Source organism: Patagioenas fasciata, chromosome 22 (genome assembly GCF_037038585.1).
Source record: "Patagioenas fasciata isolate bPatFas1 chromosome 22, bPatFas1.hap1, whole genome shotgun sequence".
Classification (NCBI taxonomy): Eukaryota; Metazoa; Chordata; class Aves; order Columbiformes; family Columbidae; genus Patagioenas; species Patagioenas fasciata.
The window spans coordinates 2,673,367-2,696,347 of NC_092541.1; the positions used below are offsets into that span (position 1 = coordinate 2,673,367).

A 22,981-nucleotide genomic window follows, 5' to 3' on the forward strand; every position below is an offset into this window, starting at 1 on the left:
TGGCTGCGCTGGACTCTCTCCAGCAGTTCCCTGTCCTTCTGGAGCTGAGGGGCCACAACTGGACACAATATCCCAGGTGTGGTCTCCCCAGGGCAGGGCAGAGGTGCAGGAGAACCTCTCTGACCTACTCACCACCCCCCAGCACCACAATCCTGTCCCTGTCCAGCCGGGGCCGCACGACCGCGACGGTTTTGGTGCTTCGGGTTGAGCCTTTTCCTCCTTGAATGATTTCTCAGTGCAGGGAGGGAGGGGTTAAAGTTGAATCAAAGTGCCCATTAACGCAATCTGGGCCTTTTCTCCCCAAACCAAGCTGCTTTATTCACTTTGTCCATTTGAGTCGTACCCAGTGAAAGAACCGGCGCTTGTGGCAGTGAAGATGAACCCGCTGGTACCAGCGCTCGGAAGGGACCCGGTTACCGGTAGGAGCGATTTGTACACCTTCTAACTTAAAAACAAAGCTTTATTTTTATTTTCCTCCTTCTTTTCCTGCTGCATTTCCCCAGAGCCGCCTCTGCTCCCGGCGGCCGCGTGGGATGGGACGAGTGACAGTGACGATGTTTCCTCTCGGGGAGGTGACAGCAAATGTGTCACCAGCCGTATGTGCCACGCCGGGGATCGCGGGGCCGCGTGTGCTATTTCTGGGCGCGGGGGCTCGCTCTCTTCCCCCCCAACGCTGCATTTTTATTATTATTGTCATTATTATCACTACTTAGCGCCTCTCCTGGTGCTGGGTGGCCCGAGGTGAGCGGAGCTGATGTGCGACAGCCACGTCCCTATAGGGAGAGGAGAAAGAACCAATTTCCCTGCAGCTTTGGGGACAAAAATCCAACCGAAAGCTTCATTTTGTAGTTTGGGAGGTGTCACCGCAGCCTCGGCACCTCCCGCGCTGTCTGGCGCCACCGGCGCTCGCCGAACACAGCGCTGGGGGTGGCACGGTGGCAGCGCAGGGGACAAGGCAAGGATGTGGCCCTTGGGCTGGTGTCACCGCTCCGGGGGTTCTGCACACCCGGGGGTGAACAGGCCCTTGGGGACACGGTTTGGGGACAGTGTTGGGGTGGCGGTTGGTTGGACTCGGTGGTCTCGAGGGGCTTTGCTGACCAAAACGGTTCTGTGATGAACGTTCCATGTGTCGGGCGCTGGGGGAAGCTGTGGTTCGTGGTCATGGGGAGCGTCCCCCTGCGAAACCGAGTGCTGCGGTGTCACACGTGTCCCCTCACCCAGGGGTGACCAAAATTCCCAGAGTCCAGACACGGGATAAAGCCTTTGCCCAAGAGCTCCTGTGTTCCCCCATGTGTGGTTAACGGGGATAACGAACGAGCGGCGGTCGCTGAAGATGATGAAGGTGACGCTTTGGGGTTCAACTGGTGTGTTTATCACAGCTCAGGCCTTGTGTGAGCTGGGGAGTTTGCAGCCTCCCAGTTACACGGGCTGTTCGAGGAGGAGATGCGGGCTGGGGACGGGAGAGCTTGTTCCTCCCCTGCTCTTCCTCCCTGCTCTTCCTCCCCTTCCCTTCCTCCCTGCTCTTCCTCCCCTGCTCTTCCTCCCTGCTCTTCCTCCCTGCCCTTCCTCCCTGCTCTTCCTCCCTGCCCTTCTTCCCTGCTCTTCCTCCCTTGCTTTTCCTCCCTGCTCTTCCTCCCTGCTCTTCCTCCCTGCTCTTCCTCCCTTGCTCTTCCTCCCTGCTCTTCCTCCCTGCTCTTCCTCCCTTGCTCTTCCTCCCTGCTCTTCCTCCCTGCTCTTCCTCCCTGCCCTTCCTCCCTGCTCTTCCTCCCCTGCTCTTCTTCCCTGCTCTTCCTGCTCTCCCCCTGCCATCCCTCATTCCCTGCCACAGGCACCATGGAACTGCGTGATCAGCCGAGACCTCAACCGTATCCAAAATGCATTAGGGTTAAATAATTCAGTTACGGGGTGGAGATGGGGATCTGGGAGAGAGGCGGGAAGCGCAGGGGCAGAGCTGGAGCATCCCCGGGTACCAGGCTGGGTGCTGCTCTGCCCATCCCTGTGGTCTCAGGCGGTGCTTGGCTGGGGGGTGCAATGGGGACCCCAAATCCCAGGGCTTGGCTTACGTGGGTGATGATTGTGAGAGCTTGGATCACTCCTTGTGCCCTGTCCCCTGTGCGCAGCCCCCGGAGGGCTCAGGGGGGACATGGGGCCGTGTCCCCGTCCCCGCGGGGCTCCTCATCTCCAGCACGGCTCCTGCCTCCATCCCATGCAGGCGGTGCTGAGGCCGGTGCTGTTTTCCTTGCGTCAAAATTAACTCCGAACATGATGGAAAAACCTTAATTTGCACTTCAAAGCGCTTTGCAGCAATCTGCCAGCGTGAGCAACGCCGGAGCTGGCATGCTCGGGATTTTTCCAGGGCCCTGTTTGCAGCACAGCGCGGTCCCCACCTGTCCCCTCGGCTCTCACATGTCCCCTCCTGCCTCCCAGCCCAGCTCGGTGCCCCCGCAACCCCCAAGAGCTGTTGGTTCCTCCAGGTCACACACTGAAGGCAACGTGCCAGTCCCTGGCAGGAATTCAGAAAGGAACGGCCGCGCTTTGCTCGCCGAGGCCTTGGAGCAGCGCGGTGCCCACCCAGCATCACCCTCCCAAAACCTCCTGGGCCTCGCGTTGTGTTTTCGGCTGGGAAACCCCCGGCGTGGTGCTCGGTTCTTGCTCCAGCCATGGGAATCACTCGGCATCGGTACCCGGTGATGCCGACCGGGGCGGGCAGGGTCTGGTTGTGCCACTGGTGAGGATGATCTGTGCGCTAAATCACTGCGGTGCTCTCCAAGCTCCATCTGAGCGATGATCCAGCAGCGCTAAACACAGCGCTGGAGGGGTCTCTGGGACAGGGTCCCCCAGGGGAGCTCCTTGGCTGGGGGTTTCACTCCCTTTGGGTCCCCAAGGGGGAAATAGAGGTTGGATGAAGCCAAAAACCATCTTTGCTGGTTTTGCGGTGACACCTTCACCCCCAGCCCAGCATGGGATGGAAGCAGCTGCCCGGGGTGCAGGATGTGCTGCGGTGACACCTCCCGCACCCCGGGGGCTCCGCTTGTCCCCTGGGTCCCCCAGTGGGATGGGACAAGGCCTCGGCAACGATGCTTATGCCATCGGGGTCATCCGGTGCTGTTGGTCTGTCTGCCAGGTGTTGTGGGTCTGTCTGTCCAGGCCTCACGGTCGGGGGGTGCCAGGCCGGCAGTGACACCCCCACCCGGGGGGTGCGGGGTCTGTGCCCCGCAGCACGGGCGGCAGCGGCGAAAGGAGAGCAGCTATTAATAACCCTGCGCAGCACAGGCAGGAAAATGTAATTCCATAATGGAAGCAGCTCCGAGAGAACAATTCAGGGAATAAAATGTTCTCGGAAGGGGGAAGGGGGGAGGCGGGCCCATCCCAGCCCCCATGGCGTGTGGCTGCGGGGCTGCCATCGCCCCCCCCGGGGAGGGAGACCCCCCGGCCCCCCTCAGCCCTCCCGGGGTCCCGGCCGCAGCAGGGGGCTGGGGGCCGGTGTTTTCCCCCCGGGGCTGGGCAGGGGGTGGCGGCTCCGCGGGGTCCGGGGCAGCGTGTGTCCCCCCGAGCGGCCCCGGGAGCCGCCGTGCCCGGGGGTGGCGGGGATGGGGGGGCAGCCCCGGGGGCGGCACCGGGCCGGGGGGAGGGGCTGGCGGCCGCTCGGTGCCCACGTGGTTTCGCGGTGTCTCCGGAGCGGAAGAAACGGCGGCCGGGGCTGCGGCGGGGGCGGCCGGGACCGACACGACACCGGCACCAGCACCGCATCCCGGCGGGCGCTGCCGCGTCGCATCGCATCGCATCGCATCGCATCGTATCGCATCGTATCGTATCGCCGGTGAGTGCGGGGCCGGGGCCGGGGCCGGGGGGGGATAACCGGGCTGCCCCCGCCTCACCGGGGCCTGTCGCCTCCGGTCACCATCGCGTCCCCGTGTCCATCCCCATCTCCCCCTGCGGCTCCATCCCCGGCTCGGCTCCGGACCCTCCCGCATCCCCGATCCCGTCCGGCGCGGTGCGACACCGGGCAGGGCCGGGCGCGCTCGCGGAGGCTGCACCGGAGGCACCGGAGCCGCCGCAGGCCGGGCCACCCCCATCACCGGCGCCCGCGACCCCCGCGCGGGCTGAACCGCCTGCCCGAGCCCCGCGCCCGCGGTCGGGGCCACGTTCGCTCCCCGCTTCGCTCCCGGTTCACACGCCGGTTCGCAGCCCGTCCACGCTCCCTCGGGGCCGTGGCCCCGTGTCCCGGGCCCCTCGTCCCCTCGCAGCGGGGACAGTGCCGGGGAGGTGACAGCGCTGGGGAGGGGGCTGTGCCGGGGCAGGGCTGCGCGGCTGGAGCCGCTGCTCTGGGGCCACGGTACCGCCGAGCACGTCACCCCAGACGCCCATGCGGGGCCGTGTTGGGGGCCGGGCAGCTGCGTGGAGTGTCCCCCCATATGGAGCTTGCACCGCGGTGGCATCTGCTCCCTGGCACAGCCCGTCCCTGTCCCCATCCCCACTGCTGCTCACCGGCCGAGCCTTCCCGACATGTCCCGGTGCCGCGGAGCTGCAGCCCCATTTTCGCTCTCTCTGAAGGTATTTGTAGGCCTCGAGGAGGGATCAACGGCTGGGAACGCAGAGGGAGCGCAACCGGTGCCGTGGGGACCTCCACCGTTACCCCTGGAACCTAATGATAACGCTGCCGTCTCCCACTGACCCTGTCGTGGCCGATCTGAGCGCCCGCCCGCCGCGGCTCCCTGCCCACGCCGCCGCCGCCTGAGCCCCGCGTGCCCGCGCCGCAGCCCTGCCCAGCCCGCACCGCTTCGCCCCGCGCCCGGGGCCCGCTGCAAGGTACAGACGGGGAAACTGAGGCACAGGCTGGGGAGCAGCAGGGGGGTTTGTCTGCGTTTCACGCTCCTCGTCCCGATGGAGGCTGCAAAACACGTGGCTGTGAGAGCACCGAGCTGGGGCGGCGGGAGCAGCCGGGGGGTCTGTCCTCCAGGGCAGAGCGGGGCTGGGGGTTCCATGGGCTGGGGGAGCCCTCGGTTCAGGGGGCGCTGGGCTGTGTCCCCCCATCACCCAGCAGAAATGGCCTCTCTCTCCCGGCTTTGTGCTATGAATTATTTGTGCGGCAGCAGCTCCCGGATGTCTGCCCGAGCCGGGGAGGCTGCGCACAACCGGCGGCCACCCCGATGACCACGGGGGCCCCACCTGGGACAGGGGGACAGTGCCAGAGCCCGGTGTGTGTGTACCAGAGCTCAGCACTGCAGCCACTGCCTCCTCTCCTGCTTGAGGCGCGTTTTACCTGCGGGGCCGGTGCTGAATGGCAGAGCTGCTGGTGGCACCGGCCACTCCAAACCCTCCACCGGGGACAAACCCTGCGGCACCGGGCAGTGCGGCAGGGGGCCCGGCAGGATGGGCCCCGCGGGGCGGGTGTCTCCCGGGGCGCCAGCGGCAGCGCCGGTATTTAGGGCACGGCGCGGGCTGTGCCGCTCGGAGCGTGGGAGGGCGGGAAGCAGCTCGCGTGCCACCGCACCGGCCGCTATTTCTGGCGCTCGCTCCCGGGGGGACATGGGGAAAGTCACCGTGTCCCCCAGGGCTGCTCTACCGGGGACACTCTCCGCCCCCCCAGCTCCCATCCTCCACCCCAGCGGTGATGGCCCCTGCAGTGGGGGGTGCCAGGACACTCGTCCCCCCCTTCCCCAGTGGGGACAGAGGTGATCACCTGGCCGGTGTCCCCCAATCGCCCCGGGGGACACTGAGGGGTTGGAACTGCTGCCAGTGGCCACTCCTGGGGATTGTCCTTGTCCCCGTCCCCTCCATCACCCCAGGGGCTTCAGGCTGTCCCCAGCTGGGTTCATCCCGCATCACCCGGGGACCGAGGCCACAGAGTCACCGCTATCTGTCTGTCTGTCCGCTCCCCACCACAGGCAGGACATGGACTCCATGTTCGAGGACGACATCAGCATCCTGACGCCGGAGGCGCTGGGGCCGGACGAGGACTGGCTGGACAGCCCCAACACCGACCTCTCGGGAGAGATGTGCTCGGCCTCGCACTTCGCCCTCATCACCGCCTACGACGACATCAAGAACCGGCTGACGGGGCTGGAGAGGGAGAACTCCACGCTCAAGCGCCGGCTCAAGATGTACGAGGTCAAGGTGAGGGTTCAGGGGGGCCGGGAGGGGCGCGGGGCCGGGGGTCCCGGCTGAGCCCCCTGCCCCACGGCCCCAGTACCCGCTGATCGGCGAGTTCGGCGAGGAGCACATCTTCTCCCTCTATGAGGCCAAGGAGACGTCGCTGCTCAAGAGTGAGAAGGCGTCGCTGCAGCAGCAGCTCAACCAGTTCCAGCATGAGGTGAGCGGGGCCAGCGGGGCTGGGGGACACGGGGGGGTCCCCGAACTGCCCACTCACCCCCCCCTGCATCCCCGGCAGCTGCAGAAGAGCAAAGAGCGGGAGGAGCAGCTGGAGGAGATGATCCAGGCCTACGAGAAGCTCTGTGTGGAGAAGGCGGATCTGGAGACCGAGCTGGGAGAGATGGTGGGTGCTGGTGAGGACTGGTGCCTGGGGACATCAGGGTCCCCTTCCCCGCAGTGTGTGCTGAGCGGGTTGATTCTCCATCCTGTGGAGCAGCTGGGACTCGGTGGGGATGTGGGACTGGGGGATTGTGGCTGCTCACCCCGTTATGACCATGTTGGGGTTCTGGTGATGGCCAAGGCTTTGTCCCTGTCCCCCTCCCGCCTCCCAGGGGATGCTCCCAGCTCCAGCACGGCTCAGGGTCACCCCAACATCCCCGGCTTCCACCACCCACCCCCTGTGACACTCTGCCTGCTGGGGGGGCCACTGCCACCATGCCACCCTCTCCTGGGCTGGGGGCAGATCCCACATCACCCTTCTCGGACCAGCACCACAGGGACCCCAATCACCGGCTGTGCCGCGGGGCAGGATGAACCCCGGGGAGGGGGCGTGATGCCCATGGGGCTCAGCCGTGTCCCTCTTCCCTCCCCGTGCAGCGGGCGCTGGTGGAGACGCATCTGAGCCGCATCCGGAGCCTGGAGCAGCAGCTGCGGCAGCGTGACGGTGGCACCTTCCCAGGGCTGGGGACCCCGCTGCCGGGCCAGGACGTGTCTTTCCTCTCCCTGCACCCCAACCCCAGCCTGACCCATGGTGAGCTGCCCCCTCCCTGCCCTGCGGTGCCCCCGGGCTGAGCGTGCCGGGGTGCTGAGCGTGTCGTGTCGCAGTGCTGGAGCGCGCCGGGGGCTGGCAGAGCCGGGGGCTGGAGGCCGAGCTGGAGGCGGCACGGCAGGAGAGCCAGCGCGCCCAGCACCGCGAGGAGCAGCTCAAGGCCGAGTGCGAGCGGCTGCAGGCGGAGCTGAAGCACCTGCAGGACACCCGGGAGCAGGTACGGGGCAGGGTCCGGCCATGGGGACCCCCTCCAGCCCCTTGGGTGGGGGTCCGGGTGCTGACGGGGTGTCCGCTCTCCCCAGGAGCAGTCAGAGCGGGACATGGCCTGGGTGAAGAAGGTGGGCGACGACCAGTAAGTACTGGGGATGGACTGGGGTGCGCTGGGGATGGTCCCCCCGGTGGCAGAGAGGAGTTGGGGAGCAGGTGGGATCCTGCATCCCGAATTCCCCGCTGCACCCCGAGGGTTCGGAGCTGGGCTGCGGGGTGAGCGCGATTCGGATCCAGCGCCGTCCAGGCTGCACGGTGCTGACTCGGTGGCTGTGCCGCTGCCTCCAGAGGGCACTGACGGCTCGTGGCTGCCGAGCGGCACCGTGCAGCACCGTACGGCACCGTGCAGCACCGAGCTGTGCTGTGCAGCACCGTACAGCATCACACAGCACTGTAGAGCACCATACAGCTGCGTACAGCACTGTACAGCATCATACAGCACCGTACGGCTCGCACCATACAGCACCGTACGGCTCCATACAGCACCATACAGCATCATACAGCACAGAGCTGTGCCGTGCAGCACCGTACAGCCCTGTATGTTGCTTTTTGCAACAGTGCGACCGATGCGGAGCCGTTGCGGTGCTGGGGCCGAGTCCCTTGTGTCTCTCCCCGCTCTCCCCCTCGCTGCAGCCGTGAGCTCTGGGGGCTCCATCAGGGCCCCCCCCAGGTGCTGGGACAGGGACTGAGCCTCCCAAATTTGGGGGTTTGAGCCAAGACACCCCCAAGAAGAGGAGGGGAGAGCTGAGGGATGTGGCGTGGCTGTGCCGGACCCCATAACCCTGGTGTGAGGGTGCAGCTCTATGCCAGTGCCAAGACTTCCAAAATCAGCCGTCTGTGCCCTGTTTAATGAGGCAGCGGTGTCGTTACCCCACTGTCCTCGCTCGCGTGTCCCCGCCGCAGGACGTGGCACCCCCGTCCCCCCCGTGCGGTGACACCGGGCTGGCATCGCGGCCCCTCGGGGCACGTCGGGCTGTGGACAGATAAAAGGTGACGCGTGGGGACGGGGCTGCAGAAGGGACGGGGTGTTTGGGGTGGCTTTACCCCCCCCTCCTTTTTCTCAAGGTGTCGGATGCTTTTGCCGTTTCTTGTCTCCCCGGTGTAAATCAGCGCGGGGGACTCAGGGGGTGGGGTGGGGCAACCGTTCCATCCCCCCCCCCCAGCCCACAACATCCAACCCCCACCGGGAAATAAAACTCCAAATATCACTATCAACATTTCCCAAACCCACCTTGTTTTCAAGCCCGACTCCCCCAGGTCGCAATGGGGAAACTGAGGCACAACCGGTTCCGTGCCGCTCACCCGCAGGCCTGGGGGCACCTTCCCTTCCCCCCCCGGGCACAGCCGCGCTCTTTTCTTGTAAATACGGCACTTTTTTGTAACCCGCTCCTCTCCACCACTACTTTTTTTGCACTGAAATGTGCTTTATCGGCACTTTCTATCTCCGGGTGCCTTTTTTTGGCTGTTTTTTGCCGAATTAGTCAGCGTGCCACTGCGGCACGAGCGGGTGGGGGGGTCCCTCCACCCCCTCCCTGTTTTGATAGTCTTGTGGGGTTTGGTTTGGTTTGGGTTGGGTTTGGTGGTGTTTTTGGTTGGATTTGGTTTGGTTTTGCGTTTCTTCCCCACCCTTTTGATGGGATTTGGGGGGGGGGTTAATGAATTTTGCACCCACGGGTGCCCGTGCCAGGGGTGCTGCTGTGATTGTCCGTCCCCTATGGCAATGGGGTGTCATTTGCCGGGGGGGGGGACACACACGGGGAGGACATGGGCGGCCGCGTTTTCGGCGGCTGTTTTGTTCTCACGCCTTATCTGCAGCCGCGTATCAAAAACTCGTGGTTTTTGCCCTGAAATGGAGCTTTTCAGAGGGGGGGGGCACCAAGGCACCAAACCTCGCAACCCCCCCGGCTGCAGGAGGGATGCGATGTGGGTGGGGGTCCCAGCGGGTGCCCTGGGTGTCCCCCGCCCCGTGCTGTGGTTTCGGTGCTTCCTCCCGTGCCTCGGTGTGAATTTGGGGTGGTTGGAATCCAGTGGCGGCACTGGGGGAGCTGGGACCCCCCCGGTGTCTGTATTGGGGTCCCAGGCTCGGAGCCGGGTGCCCATGCTGGGTCCCAGGGGGAAGCTGAGGCAGGAGAGGTGGCCCCATGGGGGCTCAGGGGTGGCCCCATGGGGGCTCAGGAACGTCCCGGTGCTCATGTCCTCAGTGCCACCCTGGCCAGGCCGTGGGGACCCTGGGGATGTGACATGGGGACTGGGCTGGGGAAACATCTTTTGCTCTTTTACTCTCTTTTTCACTTTCTTTTGCTCTCTTTCTCTTATTATTTTCTCTGTTTCTTCTTTTTCTCTTTTTTCTCCTTTTTCTACTTTCTTTTTCTCTTTTTCCTATTTCTTTTCTTTTTCTCTTTTTTTCTTATTTTTCTTCTATTTCTTTTCTCTTTCTTATTTTTCTGTTTTCTTTTTCTTTTATTTTTCTTATTTTTCTCTGTTTTCTTTTCTTTTTCTTACCTTCTTTTTCCTTCTCTTCTTTCTCTTCTTTCTCTTCTTTCTCTTCTTTCTCTTCTTCCTCTTCTTTCTCTTCTTTCTTCTCTTCTTCCTCTTCTGTCTTCTCTTCTTCCTCTTCTTTCTTCTCTTTTTCCTCTTGTTCCTCTTGTTCCTCTTCTTCCTCTTCTTTCTCTTCTTTCTTCTCTTCTTTCTCCTCTTCTTTCTCTTCTTTCTCCTCTTCTTTCTCTTCTTTCTCTTCTTTCTCTTCTTTCTCTTCTTTCTCTTCTTTCTCTTCTTCCTCTTCTGTCTTCTCTTCTTCCTCTTCTGTCTTCTCTTTTTCCTCTTCTTCCTCTTCTTTCTCTTCTTTCTTCTCTTCTTTCTCCTCTTCTTTCTCTTTTTTTTCTTTTTCTATTTCTCTTCTCTTTTTTCCCCCTTTTCTTTCTCTTCTCTTATTTTTTCTTCTTCTTTATCTTCTCCTTTTTAAATCTCTCTTCTATTTCCCCGTTTCTTTCCCGTCTTTCCCTCCGCTCTCCCCCCGACGCGCTGACAGGCGGGCGGGCAGGGCCAGACCTGTCGGCTGCAGTTACGAGCGGCGGCTCCCGGGTCCCCGCGGTGTCACAACGGCTCAGCCGGATCCTCCGCACGGCGCGGGGGGACGCGCGGAGCCCCCAGCCCCGCGGGGCCCTCGGGACGCGGCTTCTCCCGTCGCATCACCGCGGAGAACGTGTTTTTTGAAAAGCGACACCCAACTTGGGGGGGGGAAACCGATGACTTTGGCGGGGGGGACCCGCCTCCTGCCCCGGGCGTGATGCCACAACTTTTCCCTTTCGAGTTAAAAACCTGAGTTTGGGTTAGATTTGGGGGGCGCCCCATGGCAGGGGTTGATTGGCCCCCGGTGACGCTTTGTCCCCGCCGCAGGGTGAACCTGGCGCTGGCCTACACGGAGCTGACGGAGGAGCTGTGCCGGCTGCGCAACCTCAGCGCCCTGCAGAGCCAGATCCTGCGTGCGCTGCTGCAGGACAAGAGCCTCAACGGTGGTGAGGGGGGTGAAAAATGGGGAGAGCACCCTGGCTGCCCTGATGGTCCCGCTGGGGCTGAGCTCCTGCCTGTGTCCATCCCGGGAAAAGTCCCTCCCCTGGAGCATCCCACCCCGGGGACATCTTCCATACTCCAGGAGTATCACTGCCCTGGAATATCCCTGCCCCAGAGTATCCGCCTCCAGGAGAATTCCTCCCCCTCTTCAGGAGCTTCCCACCCCTGGAGCATCCCTTTCCAGAAGTATCCCTCCCCAAGGGGCATCCAACCTGGAGCATCCCTCTCCAAGAGCATCCCTTGCCCCTGAGCATCCCTCTCCAGAATATCCTGCCCCAGAATACCCCTGCCCTGGAGTATCCCTTTCCAGAAGTATCTGTCTCCCAGGAGCATCCAACCTGGAGCATCCACCTCCAGGAGCATCCCTGTCCCAGAGCATCTTTCTCCAGAATATCCCTGCCCCAGAATATCCCTTTCCAAGAGTATCCCCCACTGGAGTATCCCACCCCCAGAACGTCCCTCCCTGGAGCATCCCTCCAGCCGGGGCTCCCCACAGCTGCGTCCCCACCTCCATCCGGGATGCAGATGGGTGCCAAGGGATATTTTCTTTGTCCCCAAGCTGACGTGGCATATTTTCTGTGCTCCCCACCCCGTTTTTCCCCGCAGGCCAGCGCCACTCCCCGCTGTCCCAGTGCCATTCCCCAGCCCAGCAGCGCCGCTCGCCCGCCCCGCAGTGCCCCTCGCCCGCTGCGCCGGGGCGGCCGCCGGCACCGCAGTGCCAGTCGCCAGCGCTGCAGCGGCGCTCGCCAGGCCCCCCCAGCCAGTCGCCAGCCCAGCAGCGCCGCTCGCCAGCCCCCGCGCCCTGCCAGTCCCCCGCCCCGCAGCGCCGCTCCCCCGTGCCACCCGCCAACCAGTCGCCCGCCCAGCAGCGCCGGTCCCCGGTGCCACCATCCTGCCCGTCCCCGGCTTCGGCGTCACCGCACCGGCTGCCCGGGGAGAGGATGGAGCTGGGCTACGCCAAACCGTCCAGCCGGCACGTCAAGGCGGGTTTCCAGGGACGCCGCAGCTACTCGGAGGTGACGAACGTGGCCCTGTACCAGCAGAGCCGCTCGCTCTGGCTGCAGCCCGAAGCCTCCACGCTCCCCAAGCACCGGCCCTATGGCGACGTCTACTTGGGGGGCGCGGGGGCCCCGCTGAGTGCCCGCCCGCCCTTCGAGGAGCACGTGCGCTTTGAGAAGCAATCGTCGGACGAGGAGGAGTGGGGGGTCCCCAGCCCCCCCAGCCCCGAGGCGGGGGCCATCCGCTGCGCCTCCTTCTGCGCCGGCTTCCCCGACGCCGACGCCGCGCACCGATCGGCCGCTGCCTACGCCCGGGCAGAGCACGCACAGTCCTGGCCCTCCATCAACGTAAGCGGGACCCCCCCCAAACCGGGGATGTGTTGGGGTGGCTTGAGGGTGGGGAGAGCCCAGGGACCCCCGTGCTGCGCTGCAGGGTGGTGACCCCATGGCATGCCTCGGTTTCCCCGACTGCATGGCATCCAGGGGCTGGGGGGGAGGACAACGGGACGTGAGTGCCGTGGGGAGTGGGCGGTGGGCTCAGCACCCCCTGTGCGCCCCCGCTGCAGCTGCTGCTGGAGACGGGGGACTCGGAGGTGCGGAGCTGCCCGCTGTGCCAGCTGGCCTTCCCCATCGGCTACCCCGACGACGCGCTGGTCAAGCACATCGACTCGCACCTGGAGAACAGCAAGATCTGAGCCTGCCCCCCCCGCTCCCCCATCTCTGGATGCTGCATGAGAACACACCGGGAGCCCCTCGGCTCCCGAAATACCTCCAAGTCTTCAGTAGCTACGGAAAGACTGAGCCCCCCACCAACGCCAGAGCCCCCCCAAAGTGGGCTCCTCCACACCTGCCCCATCCCTGCGCTCGCAGCGGGTTGGGATGCTCAAAGCGGGGTGGCAGGGTGACCCGTCTGCGCCCTTGGGTGTCACCTGCGCCCGTGGGTGCCGCTGTCTGATCTCAGGGAGGATTCGAGGGGCCGGGTCCCCGATCCGGCCCCCAGGACGCGGGTGAAGGGAAAGGGGCTGCCCCCGCCCCAGGGGTCACAGGTGGGTCTGGGGGATGCTGGGGGGGCAGCTGCTTGTTCTCGGTCCCCTCACATCATCCCACCAGTTCAAACATCTTTTACATTAAAAGCCGCCTCCCCCAGCCCCATTTCTACCCCCTCCCCACATCGATGCTGCTGAGAAATGACCCCCCAAGGTGCAGCATGGACCCCCCCCACAGCCCTGGGGGGGCTCTCAGTGCTTCCCCCCCCAAGGCCACAGCGAGCCTTGGACACGGCCCCTGTGTCCCCCCCGCAGCCTGGGGACAGCACAGCCCCCACCCCATCACCCATCCCCTCCACGTTCAATCTACCTCAAAGCTGCCAGGAGAGGGGGTGTCCCCCCCCGCCGAGCTGCTCCGCGCTGCATGTCCCCCTGTGCCACGGCGCGCACCCCCGCACCCCCGGGGCTCGGCCGCGGGTGCCCCCACTGCACCCCGGGCAGAGGGACCCGCTCCCCGCAATGCCACCGACCCCAATAAAACCGTCCAGCACCCGCAACGCCGTGGGGGGGCCAAGCTGTGTCCTCTCTTCAGGTCCCTGGGGAGGGAGCGGGGGGGCAGGTTGTGGGTGACCCCCTGGGGCTGGGGACAGGGCAGGGGATGAGATGGCACTGCCACATCCAGCCCTGGCAGAGCCAGCTTGTGTCACCAGGGCTCAGCTGCGGGGGTGACGGGGTTCAGGGTGCCTGTTGGGGTGACCTGCACCCCCCTTCCCGGCACAGTGACATGTTTTGGGTTTCCTGGCCTGGCAGGTGACAAAAAATGGGACAATTAAAAGCAAAACGAAAACCATCGCCAGCCCTGGGGTGGTGACAGTGGGGACACGGCCAAGCCCCGGCTGCGTGGTGCAGCACCGGTGTGTGGCCAGAGCGGCGTGTTTGGGGTCCCCTGCAGCTGGGGACATGGGGACATCCCCCAGGGTTTGTCCCAGCCCTGGGGTGGGCGCGGGGGTTGTGACAACGATGGTGCCAGCGTGGTGCTGGGCTGGGCTCATCCTGGTGACACGATGGCGTGTCCCCAAGTTGTCACTCTGGTAATGCGCAATGCCCATAGGGTGACACGCGAGGGATGAAAGGGACATGAGGTCCCCCCTGCACCCCATTATTTGGGTGGGGGGAGCAGCCGGCGGGTGACCGAGGTGTCACGGGGACAGCGTGTGACCCTGGGGGCACCATGGAGGACGCGAAGAGTCTGCGAGGTGCTGGGTGAGTGAAGTGGTGAGTGGGGCTGTGTCAGGGGGACAGAGGGGGGGGCGCTGGGTGTGACGCTGGGGTGACGGTCACAGAGCATCCCCAGTGTGGGATGGTTCCTCCGTGTTATTGTAGGGCCTACAGCCCCCCCACCTGCACGCTGGGGGCCAGGGGGGCCCCTCGGGCTGATTTTGCACCCTGTGGGAATGTGGGTGCACGTCCCCAGGGCTGAGACCCCCTTAGACTGGGCTGCTCGTGAGAAACCCAACTCTGGTTGGCACATCCGTGTGACAAGTTGTGACCGTTCTCTGGCCCCTCTGCCCCGGGGAGGCTGCGGTGGGTGGCGGGGGCTCCATCCCGGCTCCCCCAGCCCCGAACAGGGTGCGGAGCCGGTTCCCAGCCGCCGCAGCACGATGGTGTGAAGGAGATACGCTCATAGCAGCACCGATGCGCTCATAGCAGCGCCGTTATCACCGGAGCATCTTGCATCGGGCGGGGGGGCGGGAAGAGCAGCCCCTGCCCAGGGCTGAGCCGGATCCGGCCCCCCCCGGGCTGGGCTCAGCACCCCCGGGGTGCTGGGCAGAACTGAGGGGGACACAGTGACCCCCACGGGGACACAATGCTGTGGGGAGGGGTCTCAAAACCAGCAAATCTGGGGGAGTTGCACCCAGGCGGGGATGAGGCCCAATCCACAGCAGTGAGGGCATCCAGGTGACTTCTCCCCCAGTTTGAACTGGAAATGCACTGGGGTGGGGGGGTCGGGACCCCACCCCGTCCTGCCGCCCACTGCCCCCCCAGCTCCGATCTCTTTTTTTGAAATCACGTGATAAACGTCAAACGCAGGTGCCGTTACTCATCCTGCCACCGACTCAGCTCCGCGTCCCCCGGGGGCAGCACCCGCTGAGTCAGGAGGTTCCTGGGCTCCCCGGCGACCCCTGGGCTCCCCCCAAAACACCAACCCCTCTCCAGCTCCTGGGCCTTGCAGGAGGAGCTGGGACGTGTCACCCATGGGGAGATGTGTCCCCATCCCATGTGCATGATGCTCATGCGAGTTTGGGGGTCCCGGCACCCCAGGTTTGGGGCATTTGCATGCGAAGCTGCTCCCTGGGGGCTGCCCCCCCTCTTCTGCCTGTGCATGGTGCTGGGGGGGGGGACGAAGGTTTGGGGGTGCCCGTGCTCGCAGGGGAGACGGGGCTCGGTGCAGCTCCCACATCCCATGATTAGGATGTAGCACATCACACCCTGCACCCCCCTGCACCCCCTGCCACCCCAGCTCCACATGGGGAAACCCTGAGACACCCCCACTGCAAGAGGGACCGGTCCCACCAGTGCCACCCACACCCCCGTGCCTCAGTTTCCCTCACCCCCCGCTGTGGCTGCACCGCCCGGCACAGGGCAAGCAGGGCTGCCCGGGGGGGTGCGGCCCCATTTCCTCCGACCCCCCCGGCTGCTACTGCCTCCCCGGCACCTCGCCGGAGGAGCTGCCAACCGCAGCGCTGGGCTGTGGTTTTGGTCTCACCCTCACACCCCCCAGGGCTGAACTGGGGGGGGCTGCTGCACCCCAGGAGTGTCTGACCCCCGTGTGTGTGTGTCCCTGCAGTCCTGGTCCCCAAACCCACCCCACGGCTGCCCTGCCCCAAGGGTGCTGGGGAGGATGTGTCCCCAAGGTTCGGGGACAGGGTCTGGGTGGCCAGGAGCATCCCCCACAACGGGCATCGCACCCCACAGCAGCATCTGGGGACAGCGACAAAGTGATGGCCGTGGCCAGAGTGGGGTCCCGAGGCCCTGCTTTGGGGCTGGGGGGTCTCAGCAGGGGTCGGGCATCTGGCTGTGTCAGCTGCAGTGACAAGGGACAGTGTCCCTGTCCCCTGTGCCCGCTCAGCCTCGCAGCGGGTCACACCTCACCGTTTCCTATGCAACTTTCTTCTTTCTTTTCTTTTTGTTGTTTTCTTTTTCCTGGCAAAAACCCCCTCTTATTTTGGGCTGGTCGAAAGGTTTCTTTTTCCAGCAGGCTTTCGGGGTTTTCTTTTCTTTTCTCAGCGTTTCTATCATTTAGGGGAAAAATGAAGTGATTCTCGCTGCTTGGGTCCCACTTTCTCTTGCAGCTGGGGCGGAGGACGGGGACCGGGGCTGGGGCCACCCCAAACAATGGGGACAGCGGTGACAGCCAGGCTGTGTGTCCTGAGAGGGATTCTCTGCTGGCTCCTAAGGCTTGTGCTGATGTCTTGCCCTGGGTGTTTCTTGCTACTTTCGACTTTGCTCGCTGAAGGACGTCGGGGGGATCTCTTGTGTGCACAAGATGACCCCCCCATACCGAACTGGAGGGTTCCAATGGACTTGGTTTGGGGACAATGATGGCAGCTTAGCCCCGGCTCCCCTCCGTCGCGGTTTATAGGAAACGGTGCTGCGAGGAAGCGCCCGGCGCTCCTGCCCGGGTGAGCGTTTCTTTCCAGCCGTGGGCGCCCGAAAGGCCCCTCGGTGCCGCGGATCCGGTGTGAGTCAAAGCCGGAGCCCTGGGGTTCAACCACAAGCCCCAGAGTTGCCATGTCACAGGGCAAGTGTCTCCAGAGGCGTTTATAAGAAACGGAGGGGCTGCCCGGCGGGGGGCTGCGCCCACAGCCCTGGGGACAAGCCCCTCAGCCCCGCGGAGAGAGGTGGCAAAACTGGCTTGGGGTCTCAGCCCATGTTTTCTGCAAAGGACTCGGGGCGGCTGCACTTTGGCTTCTCAGCTCAGCCCCTTCCCAGCGGTGCCCACATTGTCCTGGGGCGCCCACAGCATCCCGGGGTGCCCACATCACCCTGGGTGCTGCATCCTGGCTGGGTACCTGGTGTCACCATCACCCTAGGTGCCCACGTCATCCTGGGTGCTGCATCCCGGCTGGGTACCTGGTGTCACCATCACCCTGGGTGCTGCATCCCAGCTGGGTACCCAGTGTCACCATCACCCTGGGTGCCCACATCACCCTGGGTGCTGCATCCTGGCTGGGTACCTGGTGTCACCATCACCCTGGGTGCTGCATCCCGGCTGGGTACCCGGTGTCACCATCACCCTGGGTGCCCACATCACCCTGGGTGCTGCATCCTGGCTGGGTACCTGGTGTCACCATCACCCTGGGTGCTGCATCCCAGCTGGGTACCCGGTGTCACCATCACCCTGGGTGCCCACATCACCCTGGGTGCTGCATCCCGACTGGGTACCCACATCACCCTGGGTGCTGCATCCTGGCTGGGTACCCGGTGTCACCATCACCCTGGGTGCCCACATCACCCTGGGTGCTGCATCCAGCTGGGTACCTGGTGCCAGCATCACCCTGGGGTGCCTGGTCCCTGCATCACCCCGAGGTGCCCACATCACCCCGGGGTGCCTGGCTCTGGCAGCAGCTGCCCATCGCTCCCTGGCCAGCTCGGGCTCTGGCTGCTGGTCCCTGTCCCACACATGTCCCAGCGGCAGCTGCCTGACCTTTGGCAGATGCTCTTCCTGGAGAGACAGAAGGTTTTCGCACGTGCTTTGCCCTCCCCGGCCCCGCTCCCCACAGCCTCGGGGGGGCCACAGTGGCTCCCGTGGTCCCCGGGGACCTCCTGCCAACCCTCCCGCCCTGGGGAGGATGTGGCATGTCCCCTCCTAGCCAAACCACCTCAGCGTCCTTCCTCATCCCCACGATGGTATCGGTTCTTAAGCATCCATCTGCGGTGACCCCCCCTCTCCCAGCCGTCAGGAGGCTGCGGCCTCAAATGACAGCGGTGGGGGGGGACGCGCAGCCCCGGCTGCCATGTGCCCAGCGCCATCACGGATGCTACGGAGAGACAAGTGCCACCGGGCCCCCCGGGGACCCACAGACCGCCCCGGCCCCGCGCGCGGGACCCGCCGTCTTGCTGCGGGGAGGTGACGGAGCCAACGCGCCGTGACAAGGGCCTCGCGCCCCCCCGCCACGGCCAGCGCCTCGCCAGCGCCCGCCGGGGGGGACTTCTCGGCTGTCACAACCCATCTGCATCGGGGGCAGCGTCTGCCGGCACCGTAAGTGGGGTTAAACTCGGGGTCACCCGGATCGAGCATCCAACGGGGGGGTGGGTTTAATGGAAGACACCCCTCCCCTTCAAACCCCCCTGTGCCCTGGCACCCCCTGTCCCCAGTTGTCACTGGGGTGGGATGTGGGGGGATGCAGGGGGTGATGCACTGTGATGCAGGGAGCACTTGGGATGCAGCGGGGGGACAGAAAGTGTGTCCCCTGGCCCCTGCGTGGCCCTCGGGGACAGCGTGGTGGTGACTGGCCATGGCGGTGGCCCCGTGGCAGACGTGTCCCCAGGGAGCTGCGGCCATGGGGACACGTGGGGCCGTGACGGCCACAACCCGCTGGTGGCCTCGCGCTGGCCGGTAGCCCGAAATCCAGCACCAGGAAGGTGCCCAGGGGCCATTGTCACCCCCAGCGGCAGCCTGAACTCCCTGTGACCCACCGGGACAGCGGCCACGGCCACCGCGAGGCCACCCCAGGCCACCCCCACAGCCCAGCGGTCCCTGCTGCAACCTGCCCTGTCCCCCCATGGGACACCTGGGGGTCCCTTAAACCCTCTGACACCTGTGGGGTAGCTGGGGGCTGGGAAAGCAACATTTTGGGGATAAATCTGGCACTTGTGCCAGCTGGAGCACCCTGGGCTGCCACCGAGCCCTGGCGCTGCGGAGGAGCCGGGCTTCGGGCAGGTGGGATTTGGGGCTGGGGTCCCACCGTCCCGCAGAGACACACGGTGTGGGCAGCACATCCCAGCCCCCTCTGCCCCCAGCACATCCCTCCCTCATTTTTGGCTCCCCCACCATGGTTCAGGTTTGCACCGCAACAGCTGGACCGGCAACAGCTGGACCCGCAACAGCTGGACCCGCGGGCTGCTCTTTGTAACCGGCAGCTGAAATGAACCCGGCTCTGGCTCCTTCCCCTAACCTATTTCTGACATCTGATTAGATATTATTATTATTATTATTATTATTATTATTATCTTTATTATCTTCATTATCTTTATTATCTTTATTATCTTTATTATCTTTACTGTTATTTTTTCTTTATTCTCTTCCCGCGCCGGCCCCGGGTGCGACCGCGATGTCAGCCCCGCGTCACATCAATTAATGCGTGCAGGGTGTCATTTGTCACTTTGCATTTCCCGCAGGCCCATGGTGGCGGTGGGACCCACCGCGGTGTGGGGGGGCGGTGATGTTCCTCCTGCCCGGGGTTTCAGGGACCCCAGCTCTGTGTCATGGGGACCTCCCAGCCGGTGCTGCCACCCACTTTGGTGGGGTCGTGGTGGTGGGGAGGAGGGTCCCCAGTGGGGGCTGGGACACCCGAGCATGGCCCCCCCAGCCCCGAGCAGCCGGTGCCGACACCTCCACTTCCGTCGTGGGTATTTTTAACTCATGGCTCTGCTGTTTGGCACGCAGCGAGTGTCCGTCCCCAATGCTGTCCTGCCTCCGGCTGCCTCCCCCTGCCCCCACCACCCCCTGGAGCAGGATCGGGCCCTCCAGAGCTGTGTGGGACCCCGTGGGACTGTGTGGGACCTGCTGGGACAGGATGGGACCTGGCAGGACAGAATGGGACCTGGTGGGACATGATGGGACCCGATAGGACAGGACGGGACCTACTGGGACAGAACGGGACCTGGTGGGACAGGATGGGACTCAATAGGATGGGATGGGACTTGATAGCACAGAATGGGACCCAATGGGTCAAGACAGGACCCTGAGGGACAGGATGAGACCCAAAGGGGCAGGACTGGTCCCCATGGGATAGGATTGGCCGCCGCCACCTCTTCTGCTGGGCTGGAGCATCCTCAGCCACACCCCAGAGGGCTCTGGCCCCCCCGTGTCCCCATGTCACCGGTGCCACCGAGCCTACGGGAGCCAGATGTGGGGAGGGCCGAGGCGGCGGGGCGAGCGATCCCGCACACGCGTGTGCCCGGGGGGGCCGCACGTTGTCAGAAGCTGTAGCCCGTGTCTCGCCCGCCGTCCCCCCCGCCCGGTCAGCGCACATCACTCCCCGGCCTTCGCATCCCGCTGACGAAGAGGAAGGGCTGGGGGCCCCAGCCCGGAGCCCCGCGCTCCCCCGTCACGCTAAACCGGCCAGACAGGGGCTGCAGCCCCCCCGGCGCTCCCCAGGGAGCTGCGGCTTCTCACCGAGGATCCAGCTCCCGCTGAAGCAAATCGCCTGGTACAGGAGGGGCCGAGGGGCTGCGGAGCTGGCGGGGGGGTGACATGGAGTCCCCCCGGCCCAGCGGGCGCTGGAGGGGGGGTCCTCGCAAGCTCCCCCACGCTGCACATACACACGATGGGCCTCCTGTGCAAACGTCCTTGCACGCGCACGGCTGGCTGCCTTGCACACCCACAGCGGTCCCAGTGCACACACTGGCTCCTTTGCACAATTCCACAGTCCCTTGCACACCCATGCACACCCACACACACACACCGGCTCACTTGCACACCCATGCACACCCACACCAGTCCCCTTGCACACCCGTGCACACACTGGCACCTTCTCACACCCCTGCCCCCTTGCACACACACACACCCAGCTCCTTGCACACTCACACACGCTTGTGCACACTCAAGCTTCTTTGCACACTTCCCCAGCCCTTTTGCACACCCACGTACACACAGTGGCCCCCTCCCACACTCACACAGTGTCACACTCATCGATGCTTCCCCACCCCACGCACGGGGGAACAGTGGCACCCTGGACATGGTGACACCCTGGACATGGTGGCACTCACTTAGGGCTGGGGTGGGCAGCTGCCCCGTGTCCCCCCACACCAACTCCCACGGGCAGGGTGAGGAAGAGGAGGAGGAGGAGGAGGAGGGACCAAAACTGCGGTTTGGTGGCCGGGGGGGCAGGATCTGTCCCGCAGGCGGGAGCACCGGGATTCCGGGCACTGGGGCTTCGAGTGGGACCACCCCAGGGATGGGCACTGGGGGGTCCCTCGGCCGGACCCCCGGGAGCGCGGTGGCGGCAGTGGCGGGGGCGTGGGGGGCGCAGGGGGCACCAGGTGGGTTTTGGATGGCAGCGGCTGGAACGATGTTAATGACTTTTCTTCCTGTCGCTCTCCTTTTACACCGAGGGCAGCTCCGTAACCAGAGCTGCTTCCTTCCCCGAGATTAAGGAGCCGTCTGGTCAGCCCCCCCCGCCCGGCCGCTGACCCTCCCGGAGCTGCCACCAACGTGTCACCCCCACCTGGCCCTGACCTGGCCCTGGCGGCGCTGGGGAAGGTTCAGCACCCACCCCCAACACCCATGGGTGCTCCCTTTCCAACGGCAGAAGGTGCTGAGCATCCTCGTGGTGCCGATCAGGATGGTTTGGGGTGCTTGGCGCTGGCTGTGCCCCCGCTTCCGCTCATCTCTTTCCCAGTGCTGGGGGAACCGGGTGCAGGATGTGTCCCCAAGCCGGGCTGCGCAGGGTCCCAAGGGTGGGGGCTGGTGGCCATGGTGGCCCGGCCATGTTGCAATTCGCGTTCATGCCTCCCCAAGCTTATCAGCAACCCGTTGCCTTCGAGCAGCAGCGAGATGCAAATTCCTCCGGGGTGGGGGGGAGTATTTTTGGTTTTCCCTGAGACCAAATTTAGCCCCTGTGGGTGCCCGGTGCCTTCGCGTTCGTTTTAATAATGAAAACAGGAACAATGCCATTGACTAAGAAAATAACCCCCAAGTTTCCCCTCAGTCCCCAGTGAGCAAATTCCTGATGGAAGAGCAAAATCGCTGCAGCAGCACCAGCACCTGCCTGGGGTCTGGGCTGGAGGGTGACGTGGGGACAGTGGGGCTTGGGGACAGTGGGGCTTGGGGACAGCAGGCCATGGGCTGGCACCATGATGAGGTCTGGCACCCTGGTGGGGTCTGGCACCCTGGTGGGGTCTGGCTCCTGCCCGCTGCCCCTGCCGGGGATTTGGTGCTGGGTTCAGCTGGACCCATGTCCAGGATGTGCAAAGTGCTGTGTTGCATCAGCCGTCTGCAGAGGGGAAACTGAGGGGCTTGAATGTGGCCCCAAAGAGGTCCCAGGTCTCCCGCCCTCCAGGAAACCCTGCAGATGCCACTGCCTTGCTGAGGTTTGGACCCAAAATCCCGGTGCTCCCTCTCCATGGAGCTCAAGCCACTTGGCACAGAGACTGTCCCATCCGAAAGGACGTTGCATCAGAGGGGATAAAGCCTGAATTCCCGGCTGAGGATGCCCCGGAGTGTCCCCGTCGCACAGGGCCGTCGGAGGCTGTTCGAGGTGACGGTCAGGACAAGGCTCCCAGCCCTCCTGTCCCTCCTGGCCTTGAGCGAGTCCTCCCTGCGCAGGGACACTTGTGACAACCGTCGCCCCAGGAATCCCGCTGTGTCTCCCAGGGAGGGCAGTGTCCCCGGTGTCACTTTACCTTGCGGGGGGAACACTCAAGGACGTGACATCCTGAGGACAGAGCCGCACTCCCTCCCCTGCCCCACCGGGCCCCACTGTCACCACCACCCGGGACCCCAGTGCCGAGGGGGACACAGGACAGCGGTGGCAGGTCCCCAGCGATGGCAGGTCCCCAGCGTGGGCGCAGCAGGGATGCTCATGAGCCCCACACCCGTCTGGGTGGCCGCCACGGCTGATCTCGCAGCGGGGGAGTGTCCCTGTGAATTTATCCTCGCCGGCGATGGTATAACAGGAATGAATTAGCACGTCGTGACGTCAGGGAGCACGTGCTGCAGCACTTGCTTCCCCCCCCACCTTAATGAGTCGTTCCCCCCCAACCCTAACCCCCCTCCAGCCTTTATTTTTCAT

At 64.5% G+C, this 22,981-nt stretch overlaps 1 protein-coding gene across 2 annotated transcripts; it reads left to right on the forward strand.

Moving 5' to 3' along the window:
• The first annotated feature begins 3,672 nt into the window (after positions 1 to 3,672).
• On the forward strand, positions 3,673 to 13,519 carry TBKBP1 (TBK1 binding protein 1). 2 transcript variants are annotated; one of them, XM_065856313.2, is made up of 11 exons: positions 3,673 to 3,820; positions 4,555 to 4,809; positions 5,889 to 6,117; positions 6,191 to 6,313; positions 6,392 to 6,496; positions 6,970 to 7,123; positions 7,198 to 7,358; positions 7,444 to 7,493; positions 10,805 to 10,923; positions 11,585 to 12,324; positions 12,543 to 13,519. In XM_065856313.2, exons 3-11 carry the CDS (start codon positions 5,896 to 5,898, stop codon positions 12,669 to 12,671), a joined length of 1,803 nt encoding a protein of 600 aa, XP_065712385.1. In that variant the 5' UTR covers positions 3,673 to 3,820; positions 4,555 to 4,809; positions 5,889 to 5,895; the 3' UTR covers positions 12,672 to 13,519. The 2 variants fall into 2 exon arrangements, with proteins under 2 accessions (XP_065712385.1, XP_071654254.1); XM_071798153.1 differs by having other exon boundaries at positions 10,805 to 10,920.
• The last annotated feature ends 9,462 nt before the right edge of the window (positions 13,520 to 22,981 follow it).

Excerpts from the sequence above, each read along its gene's own strand:
- TBKBP1 (XM_065856313.2), top strand. The coding sequence starts at position 5,896 with ATGGACTCCATGTTCGAGGACGACATCAGCATCCTGACGCCGGAGGCG. Across the intron at positions 7,124-7,197 it reads CAACCCCAGCCTGACCCATG|TGCTGGAGCGCGCCGGGGGC; the intron begins GTGAGCTGCCCC and ends GTCGTGTCGCAG. Across the intron at positions 7,359-7,443 it reads TGCAGGACACCCGGGAGCAG|GAGCAGTCAGAGCGGGACAT; the intron begins GTACGGGGCAGG and ends CGCTCTCCCCAG.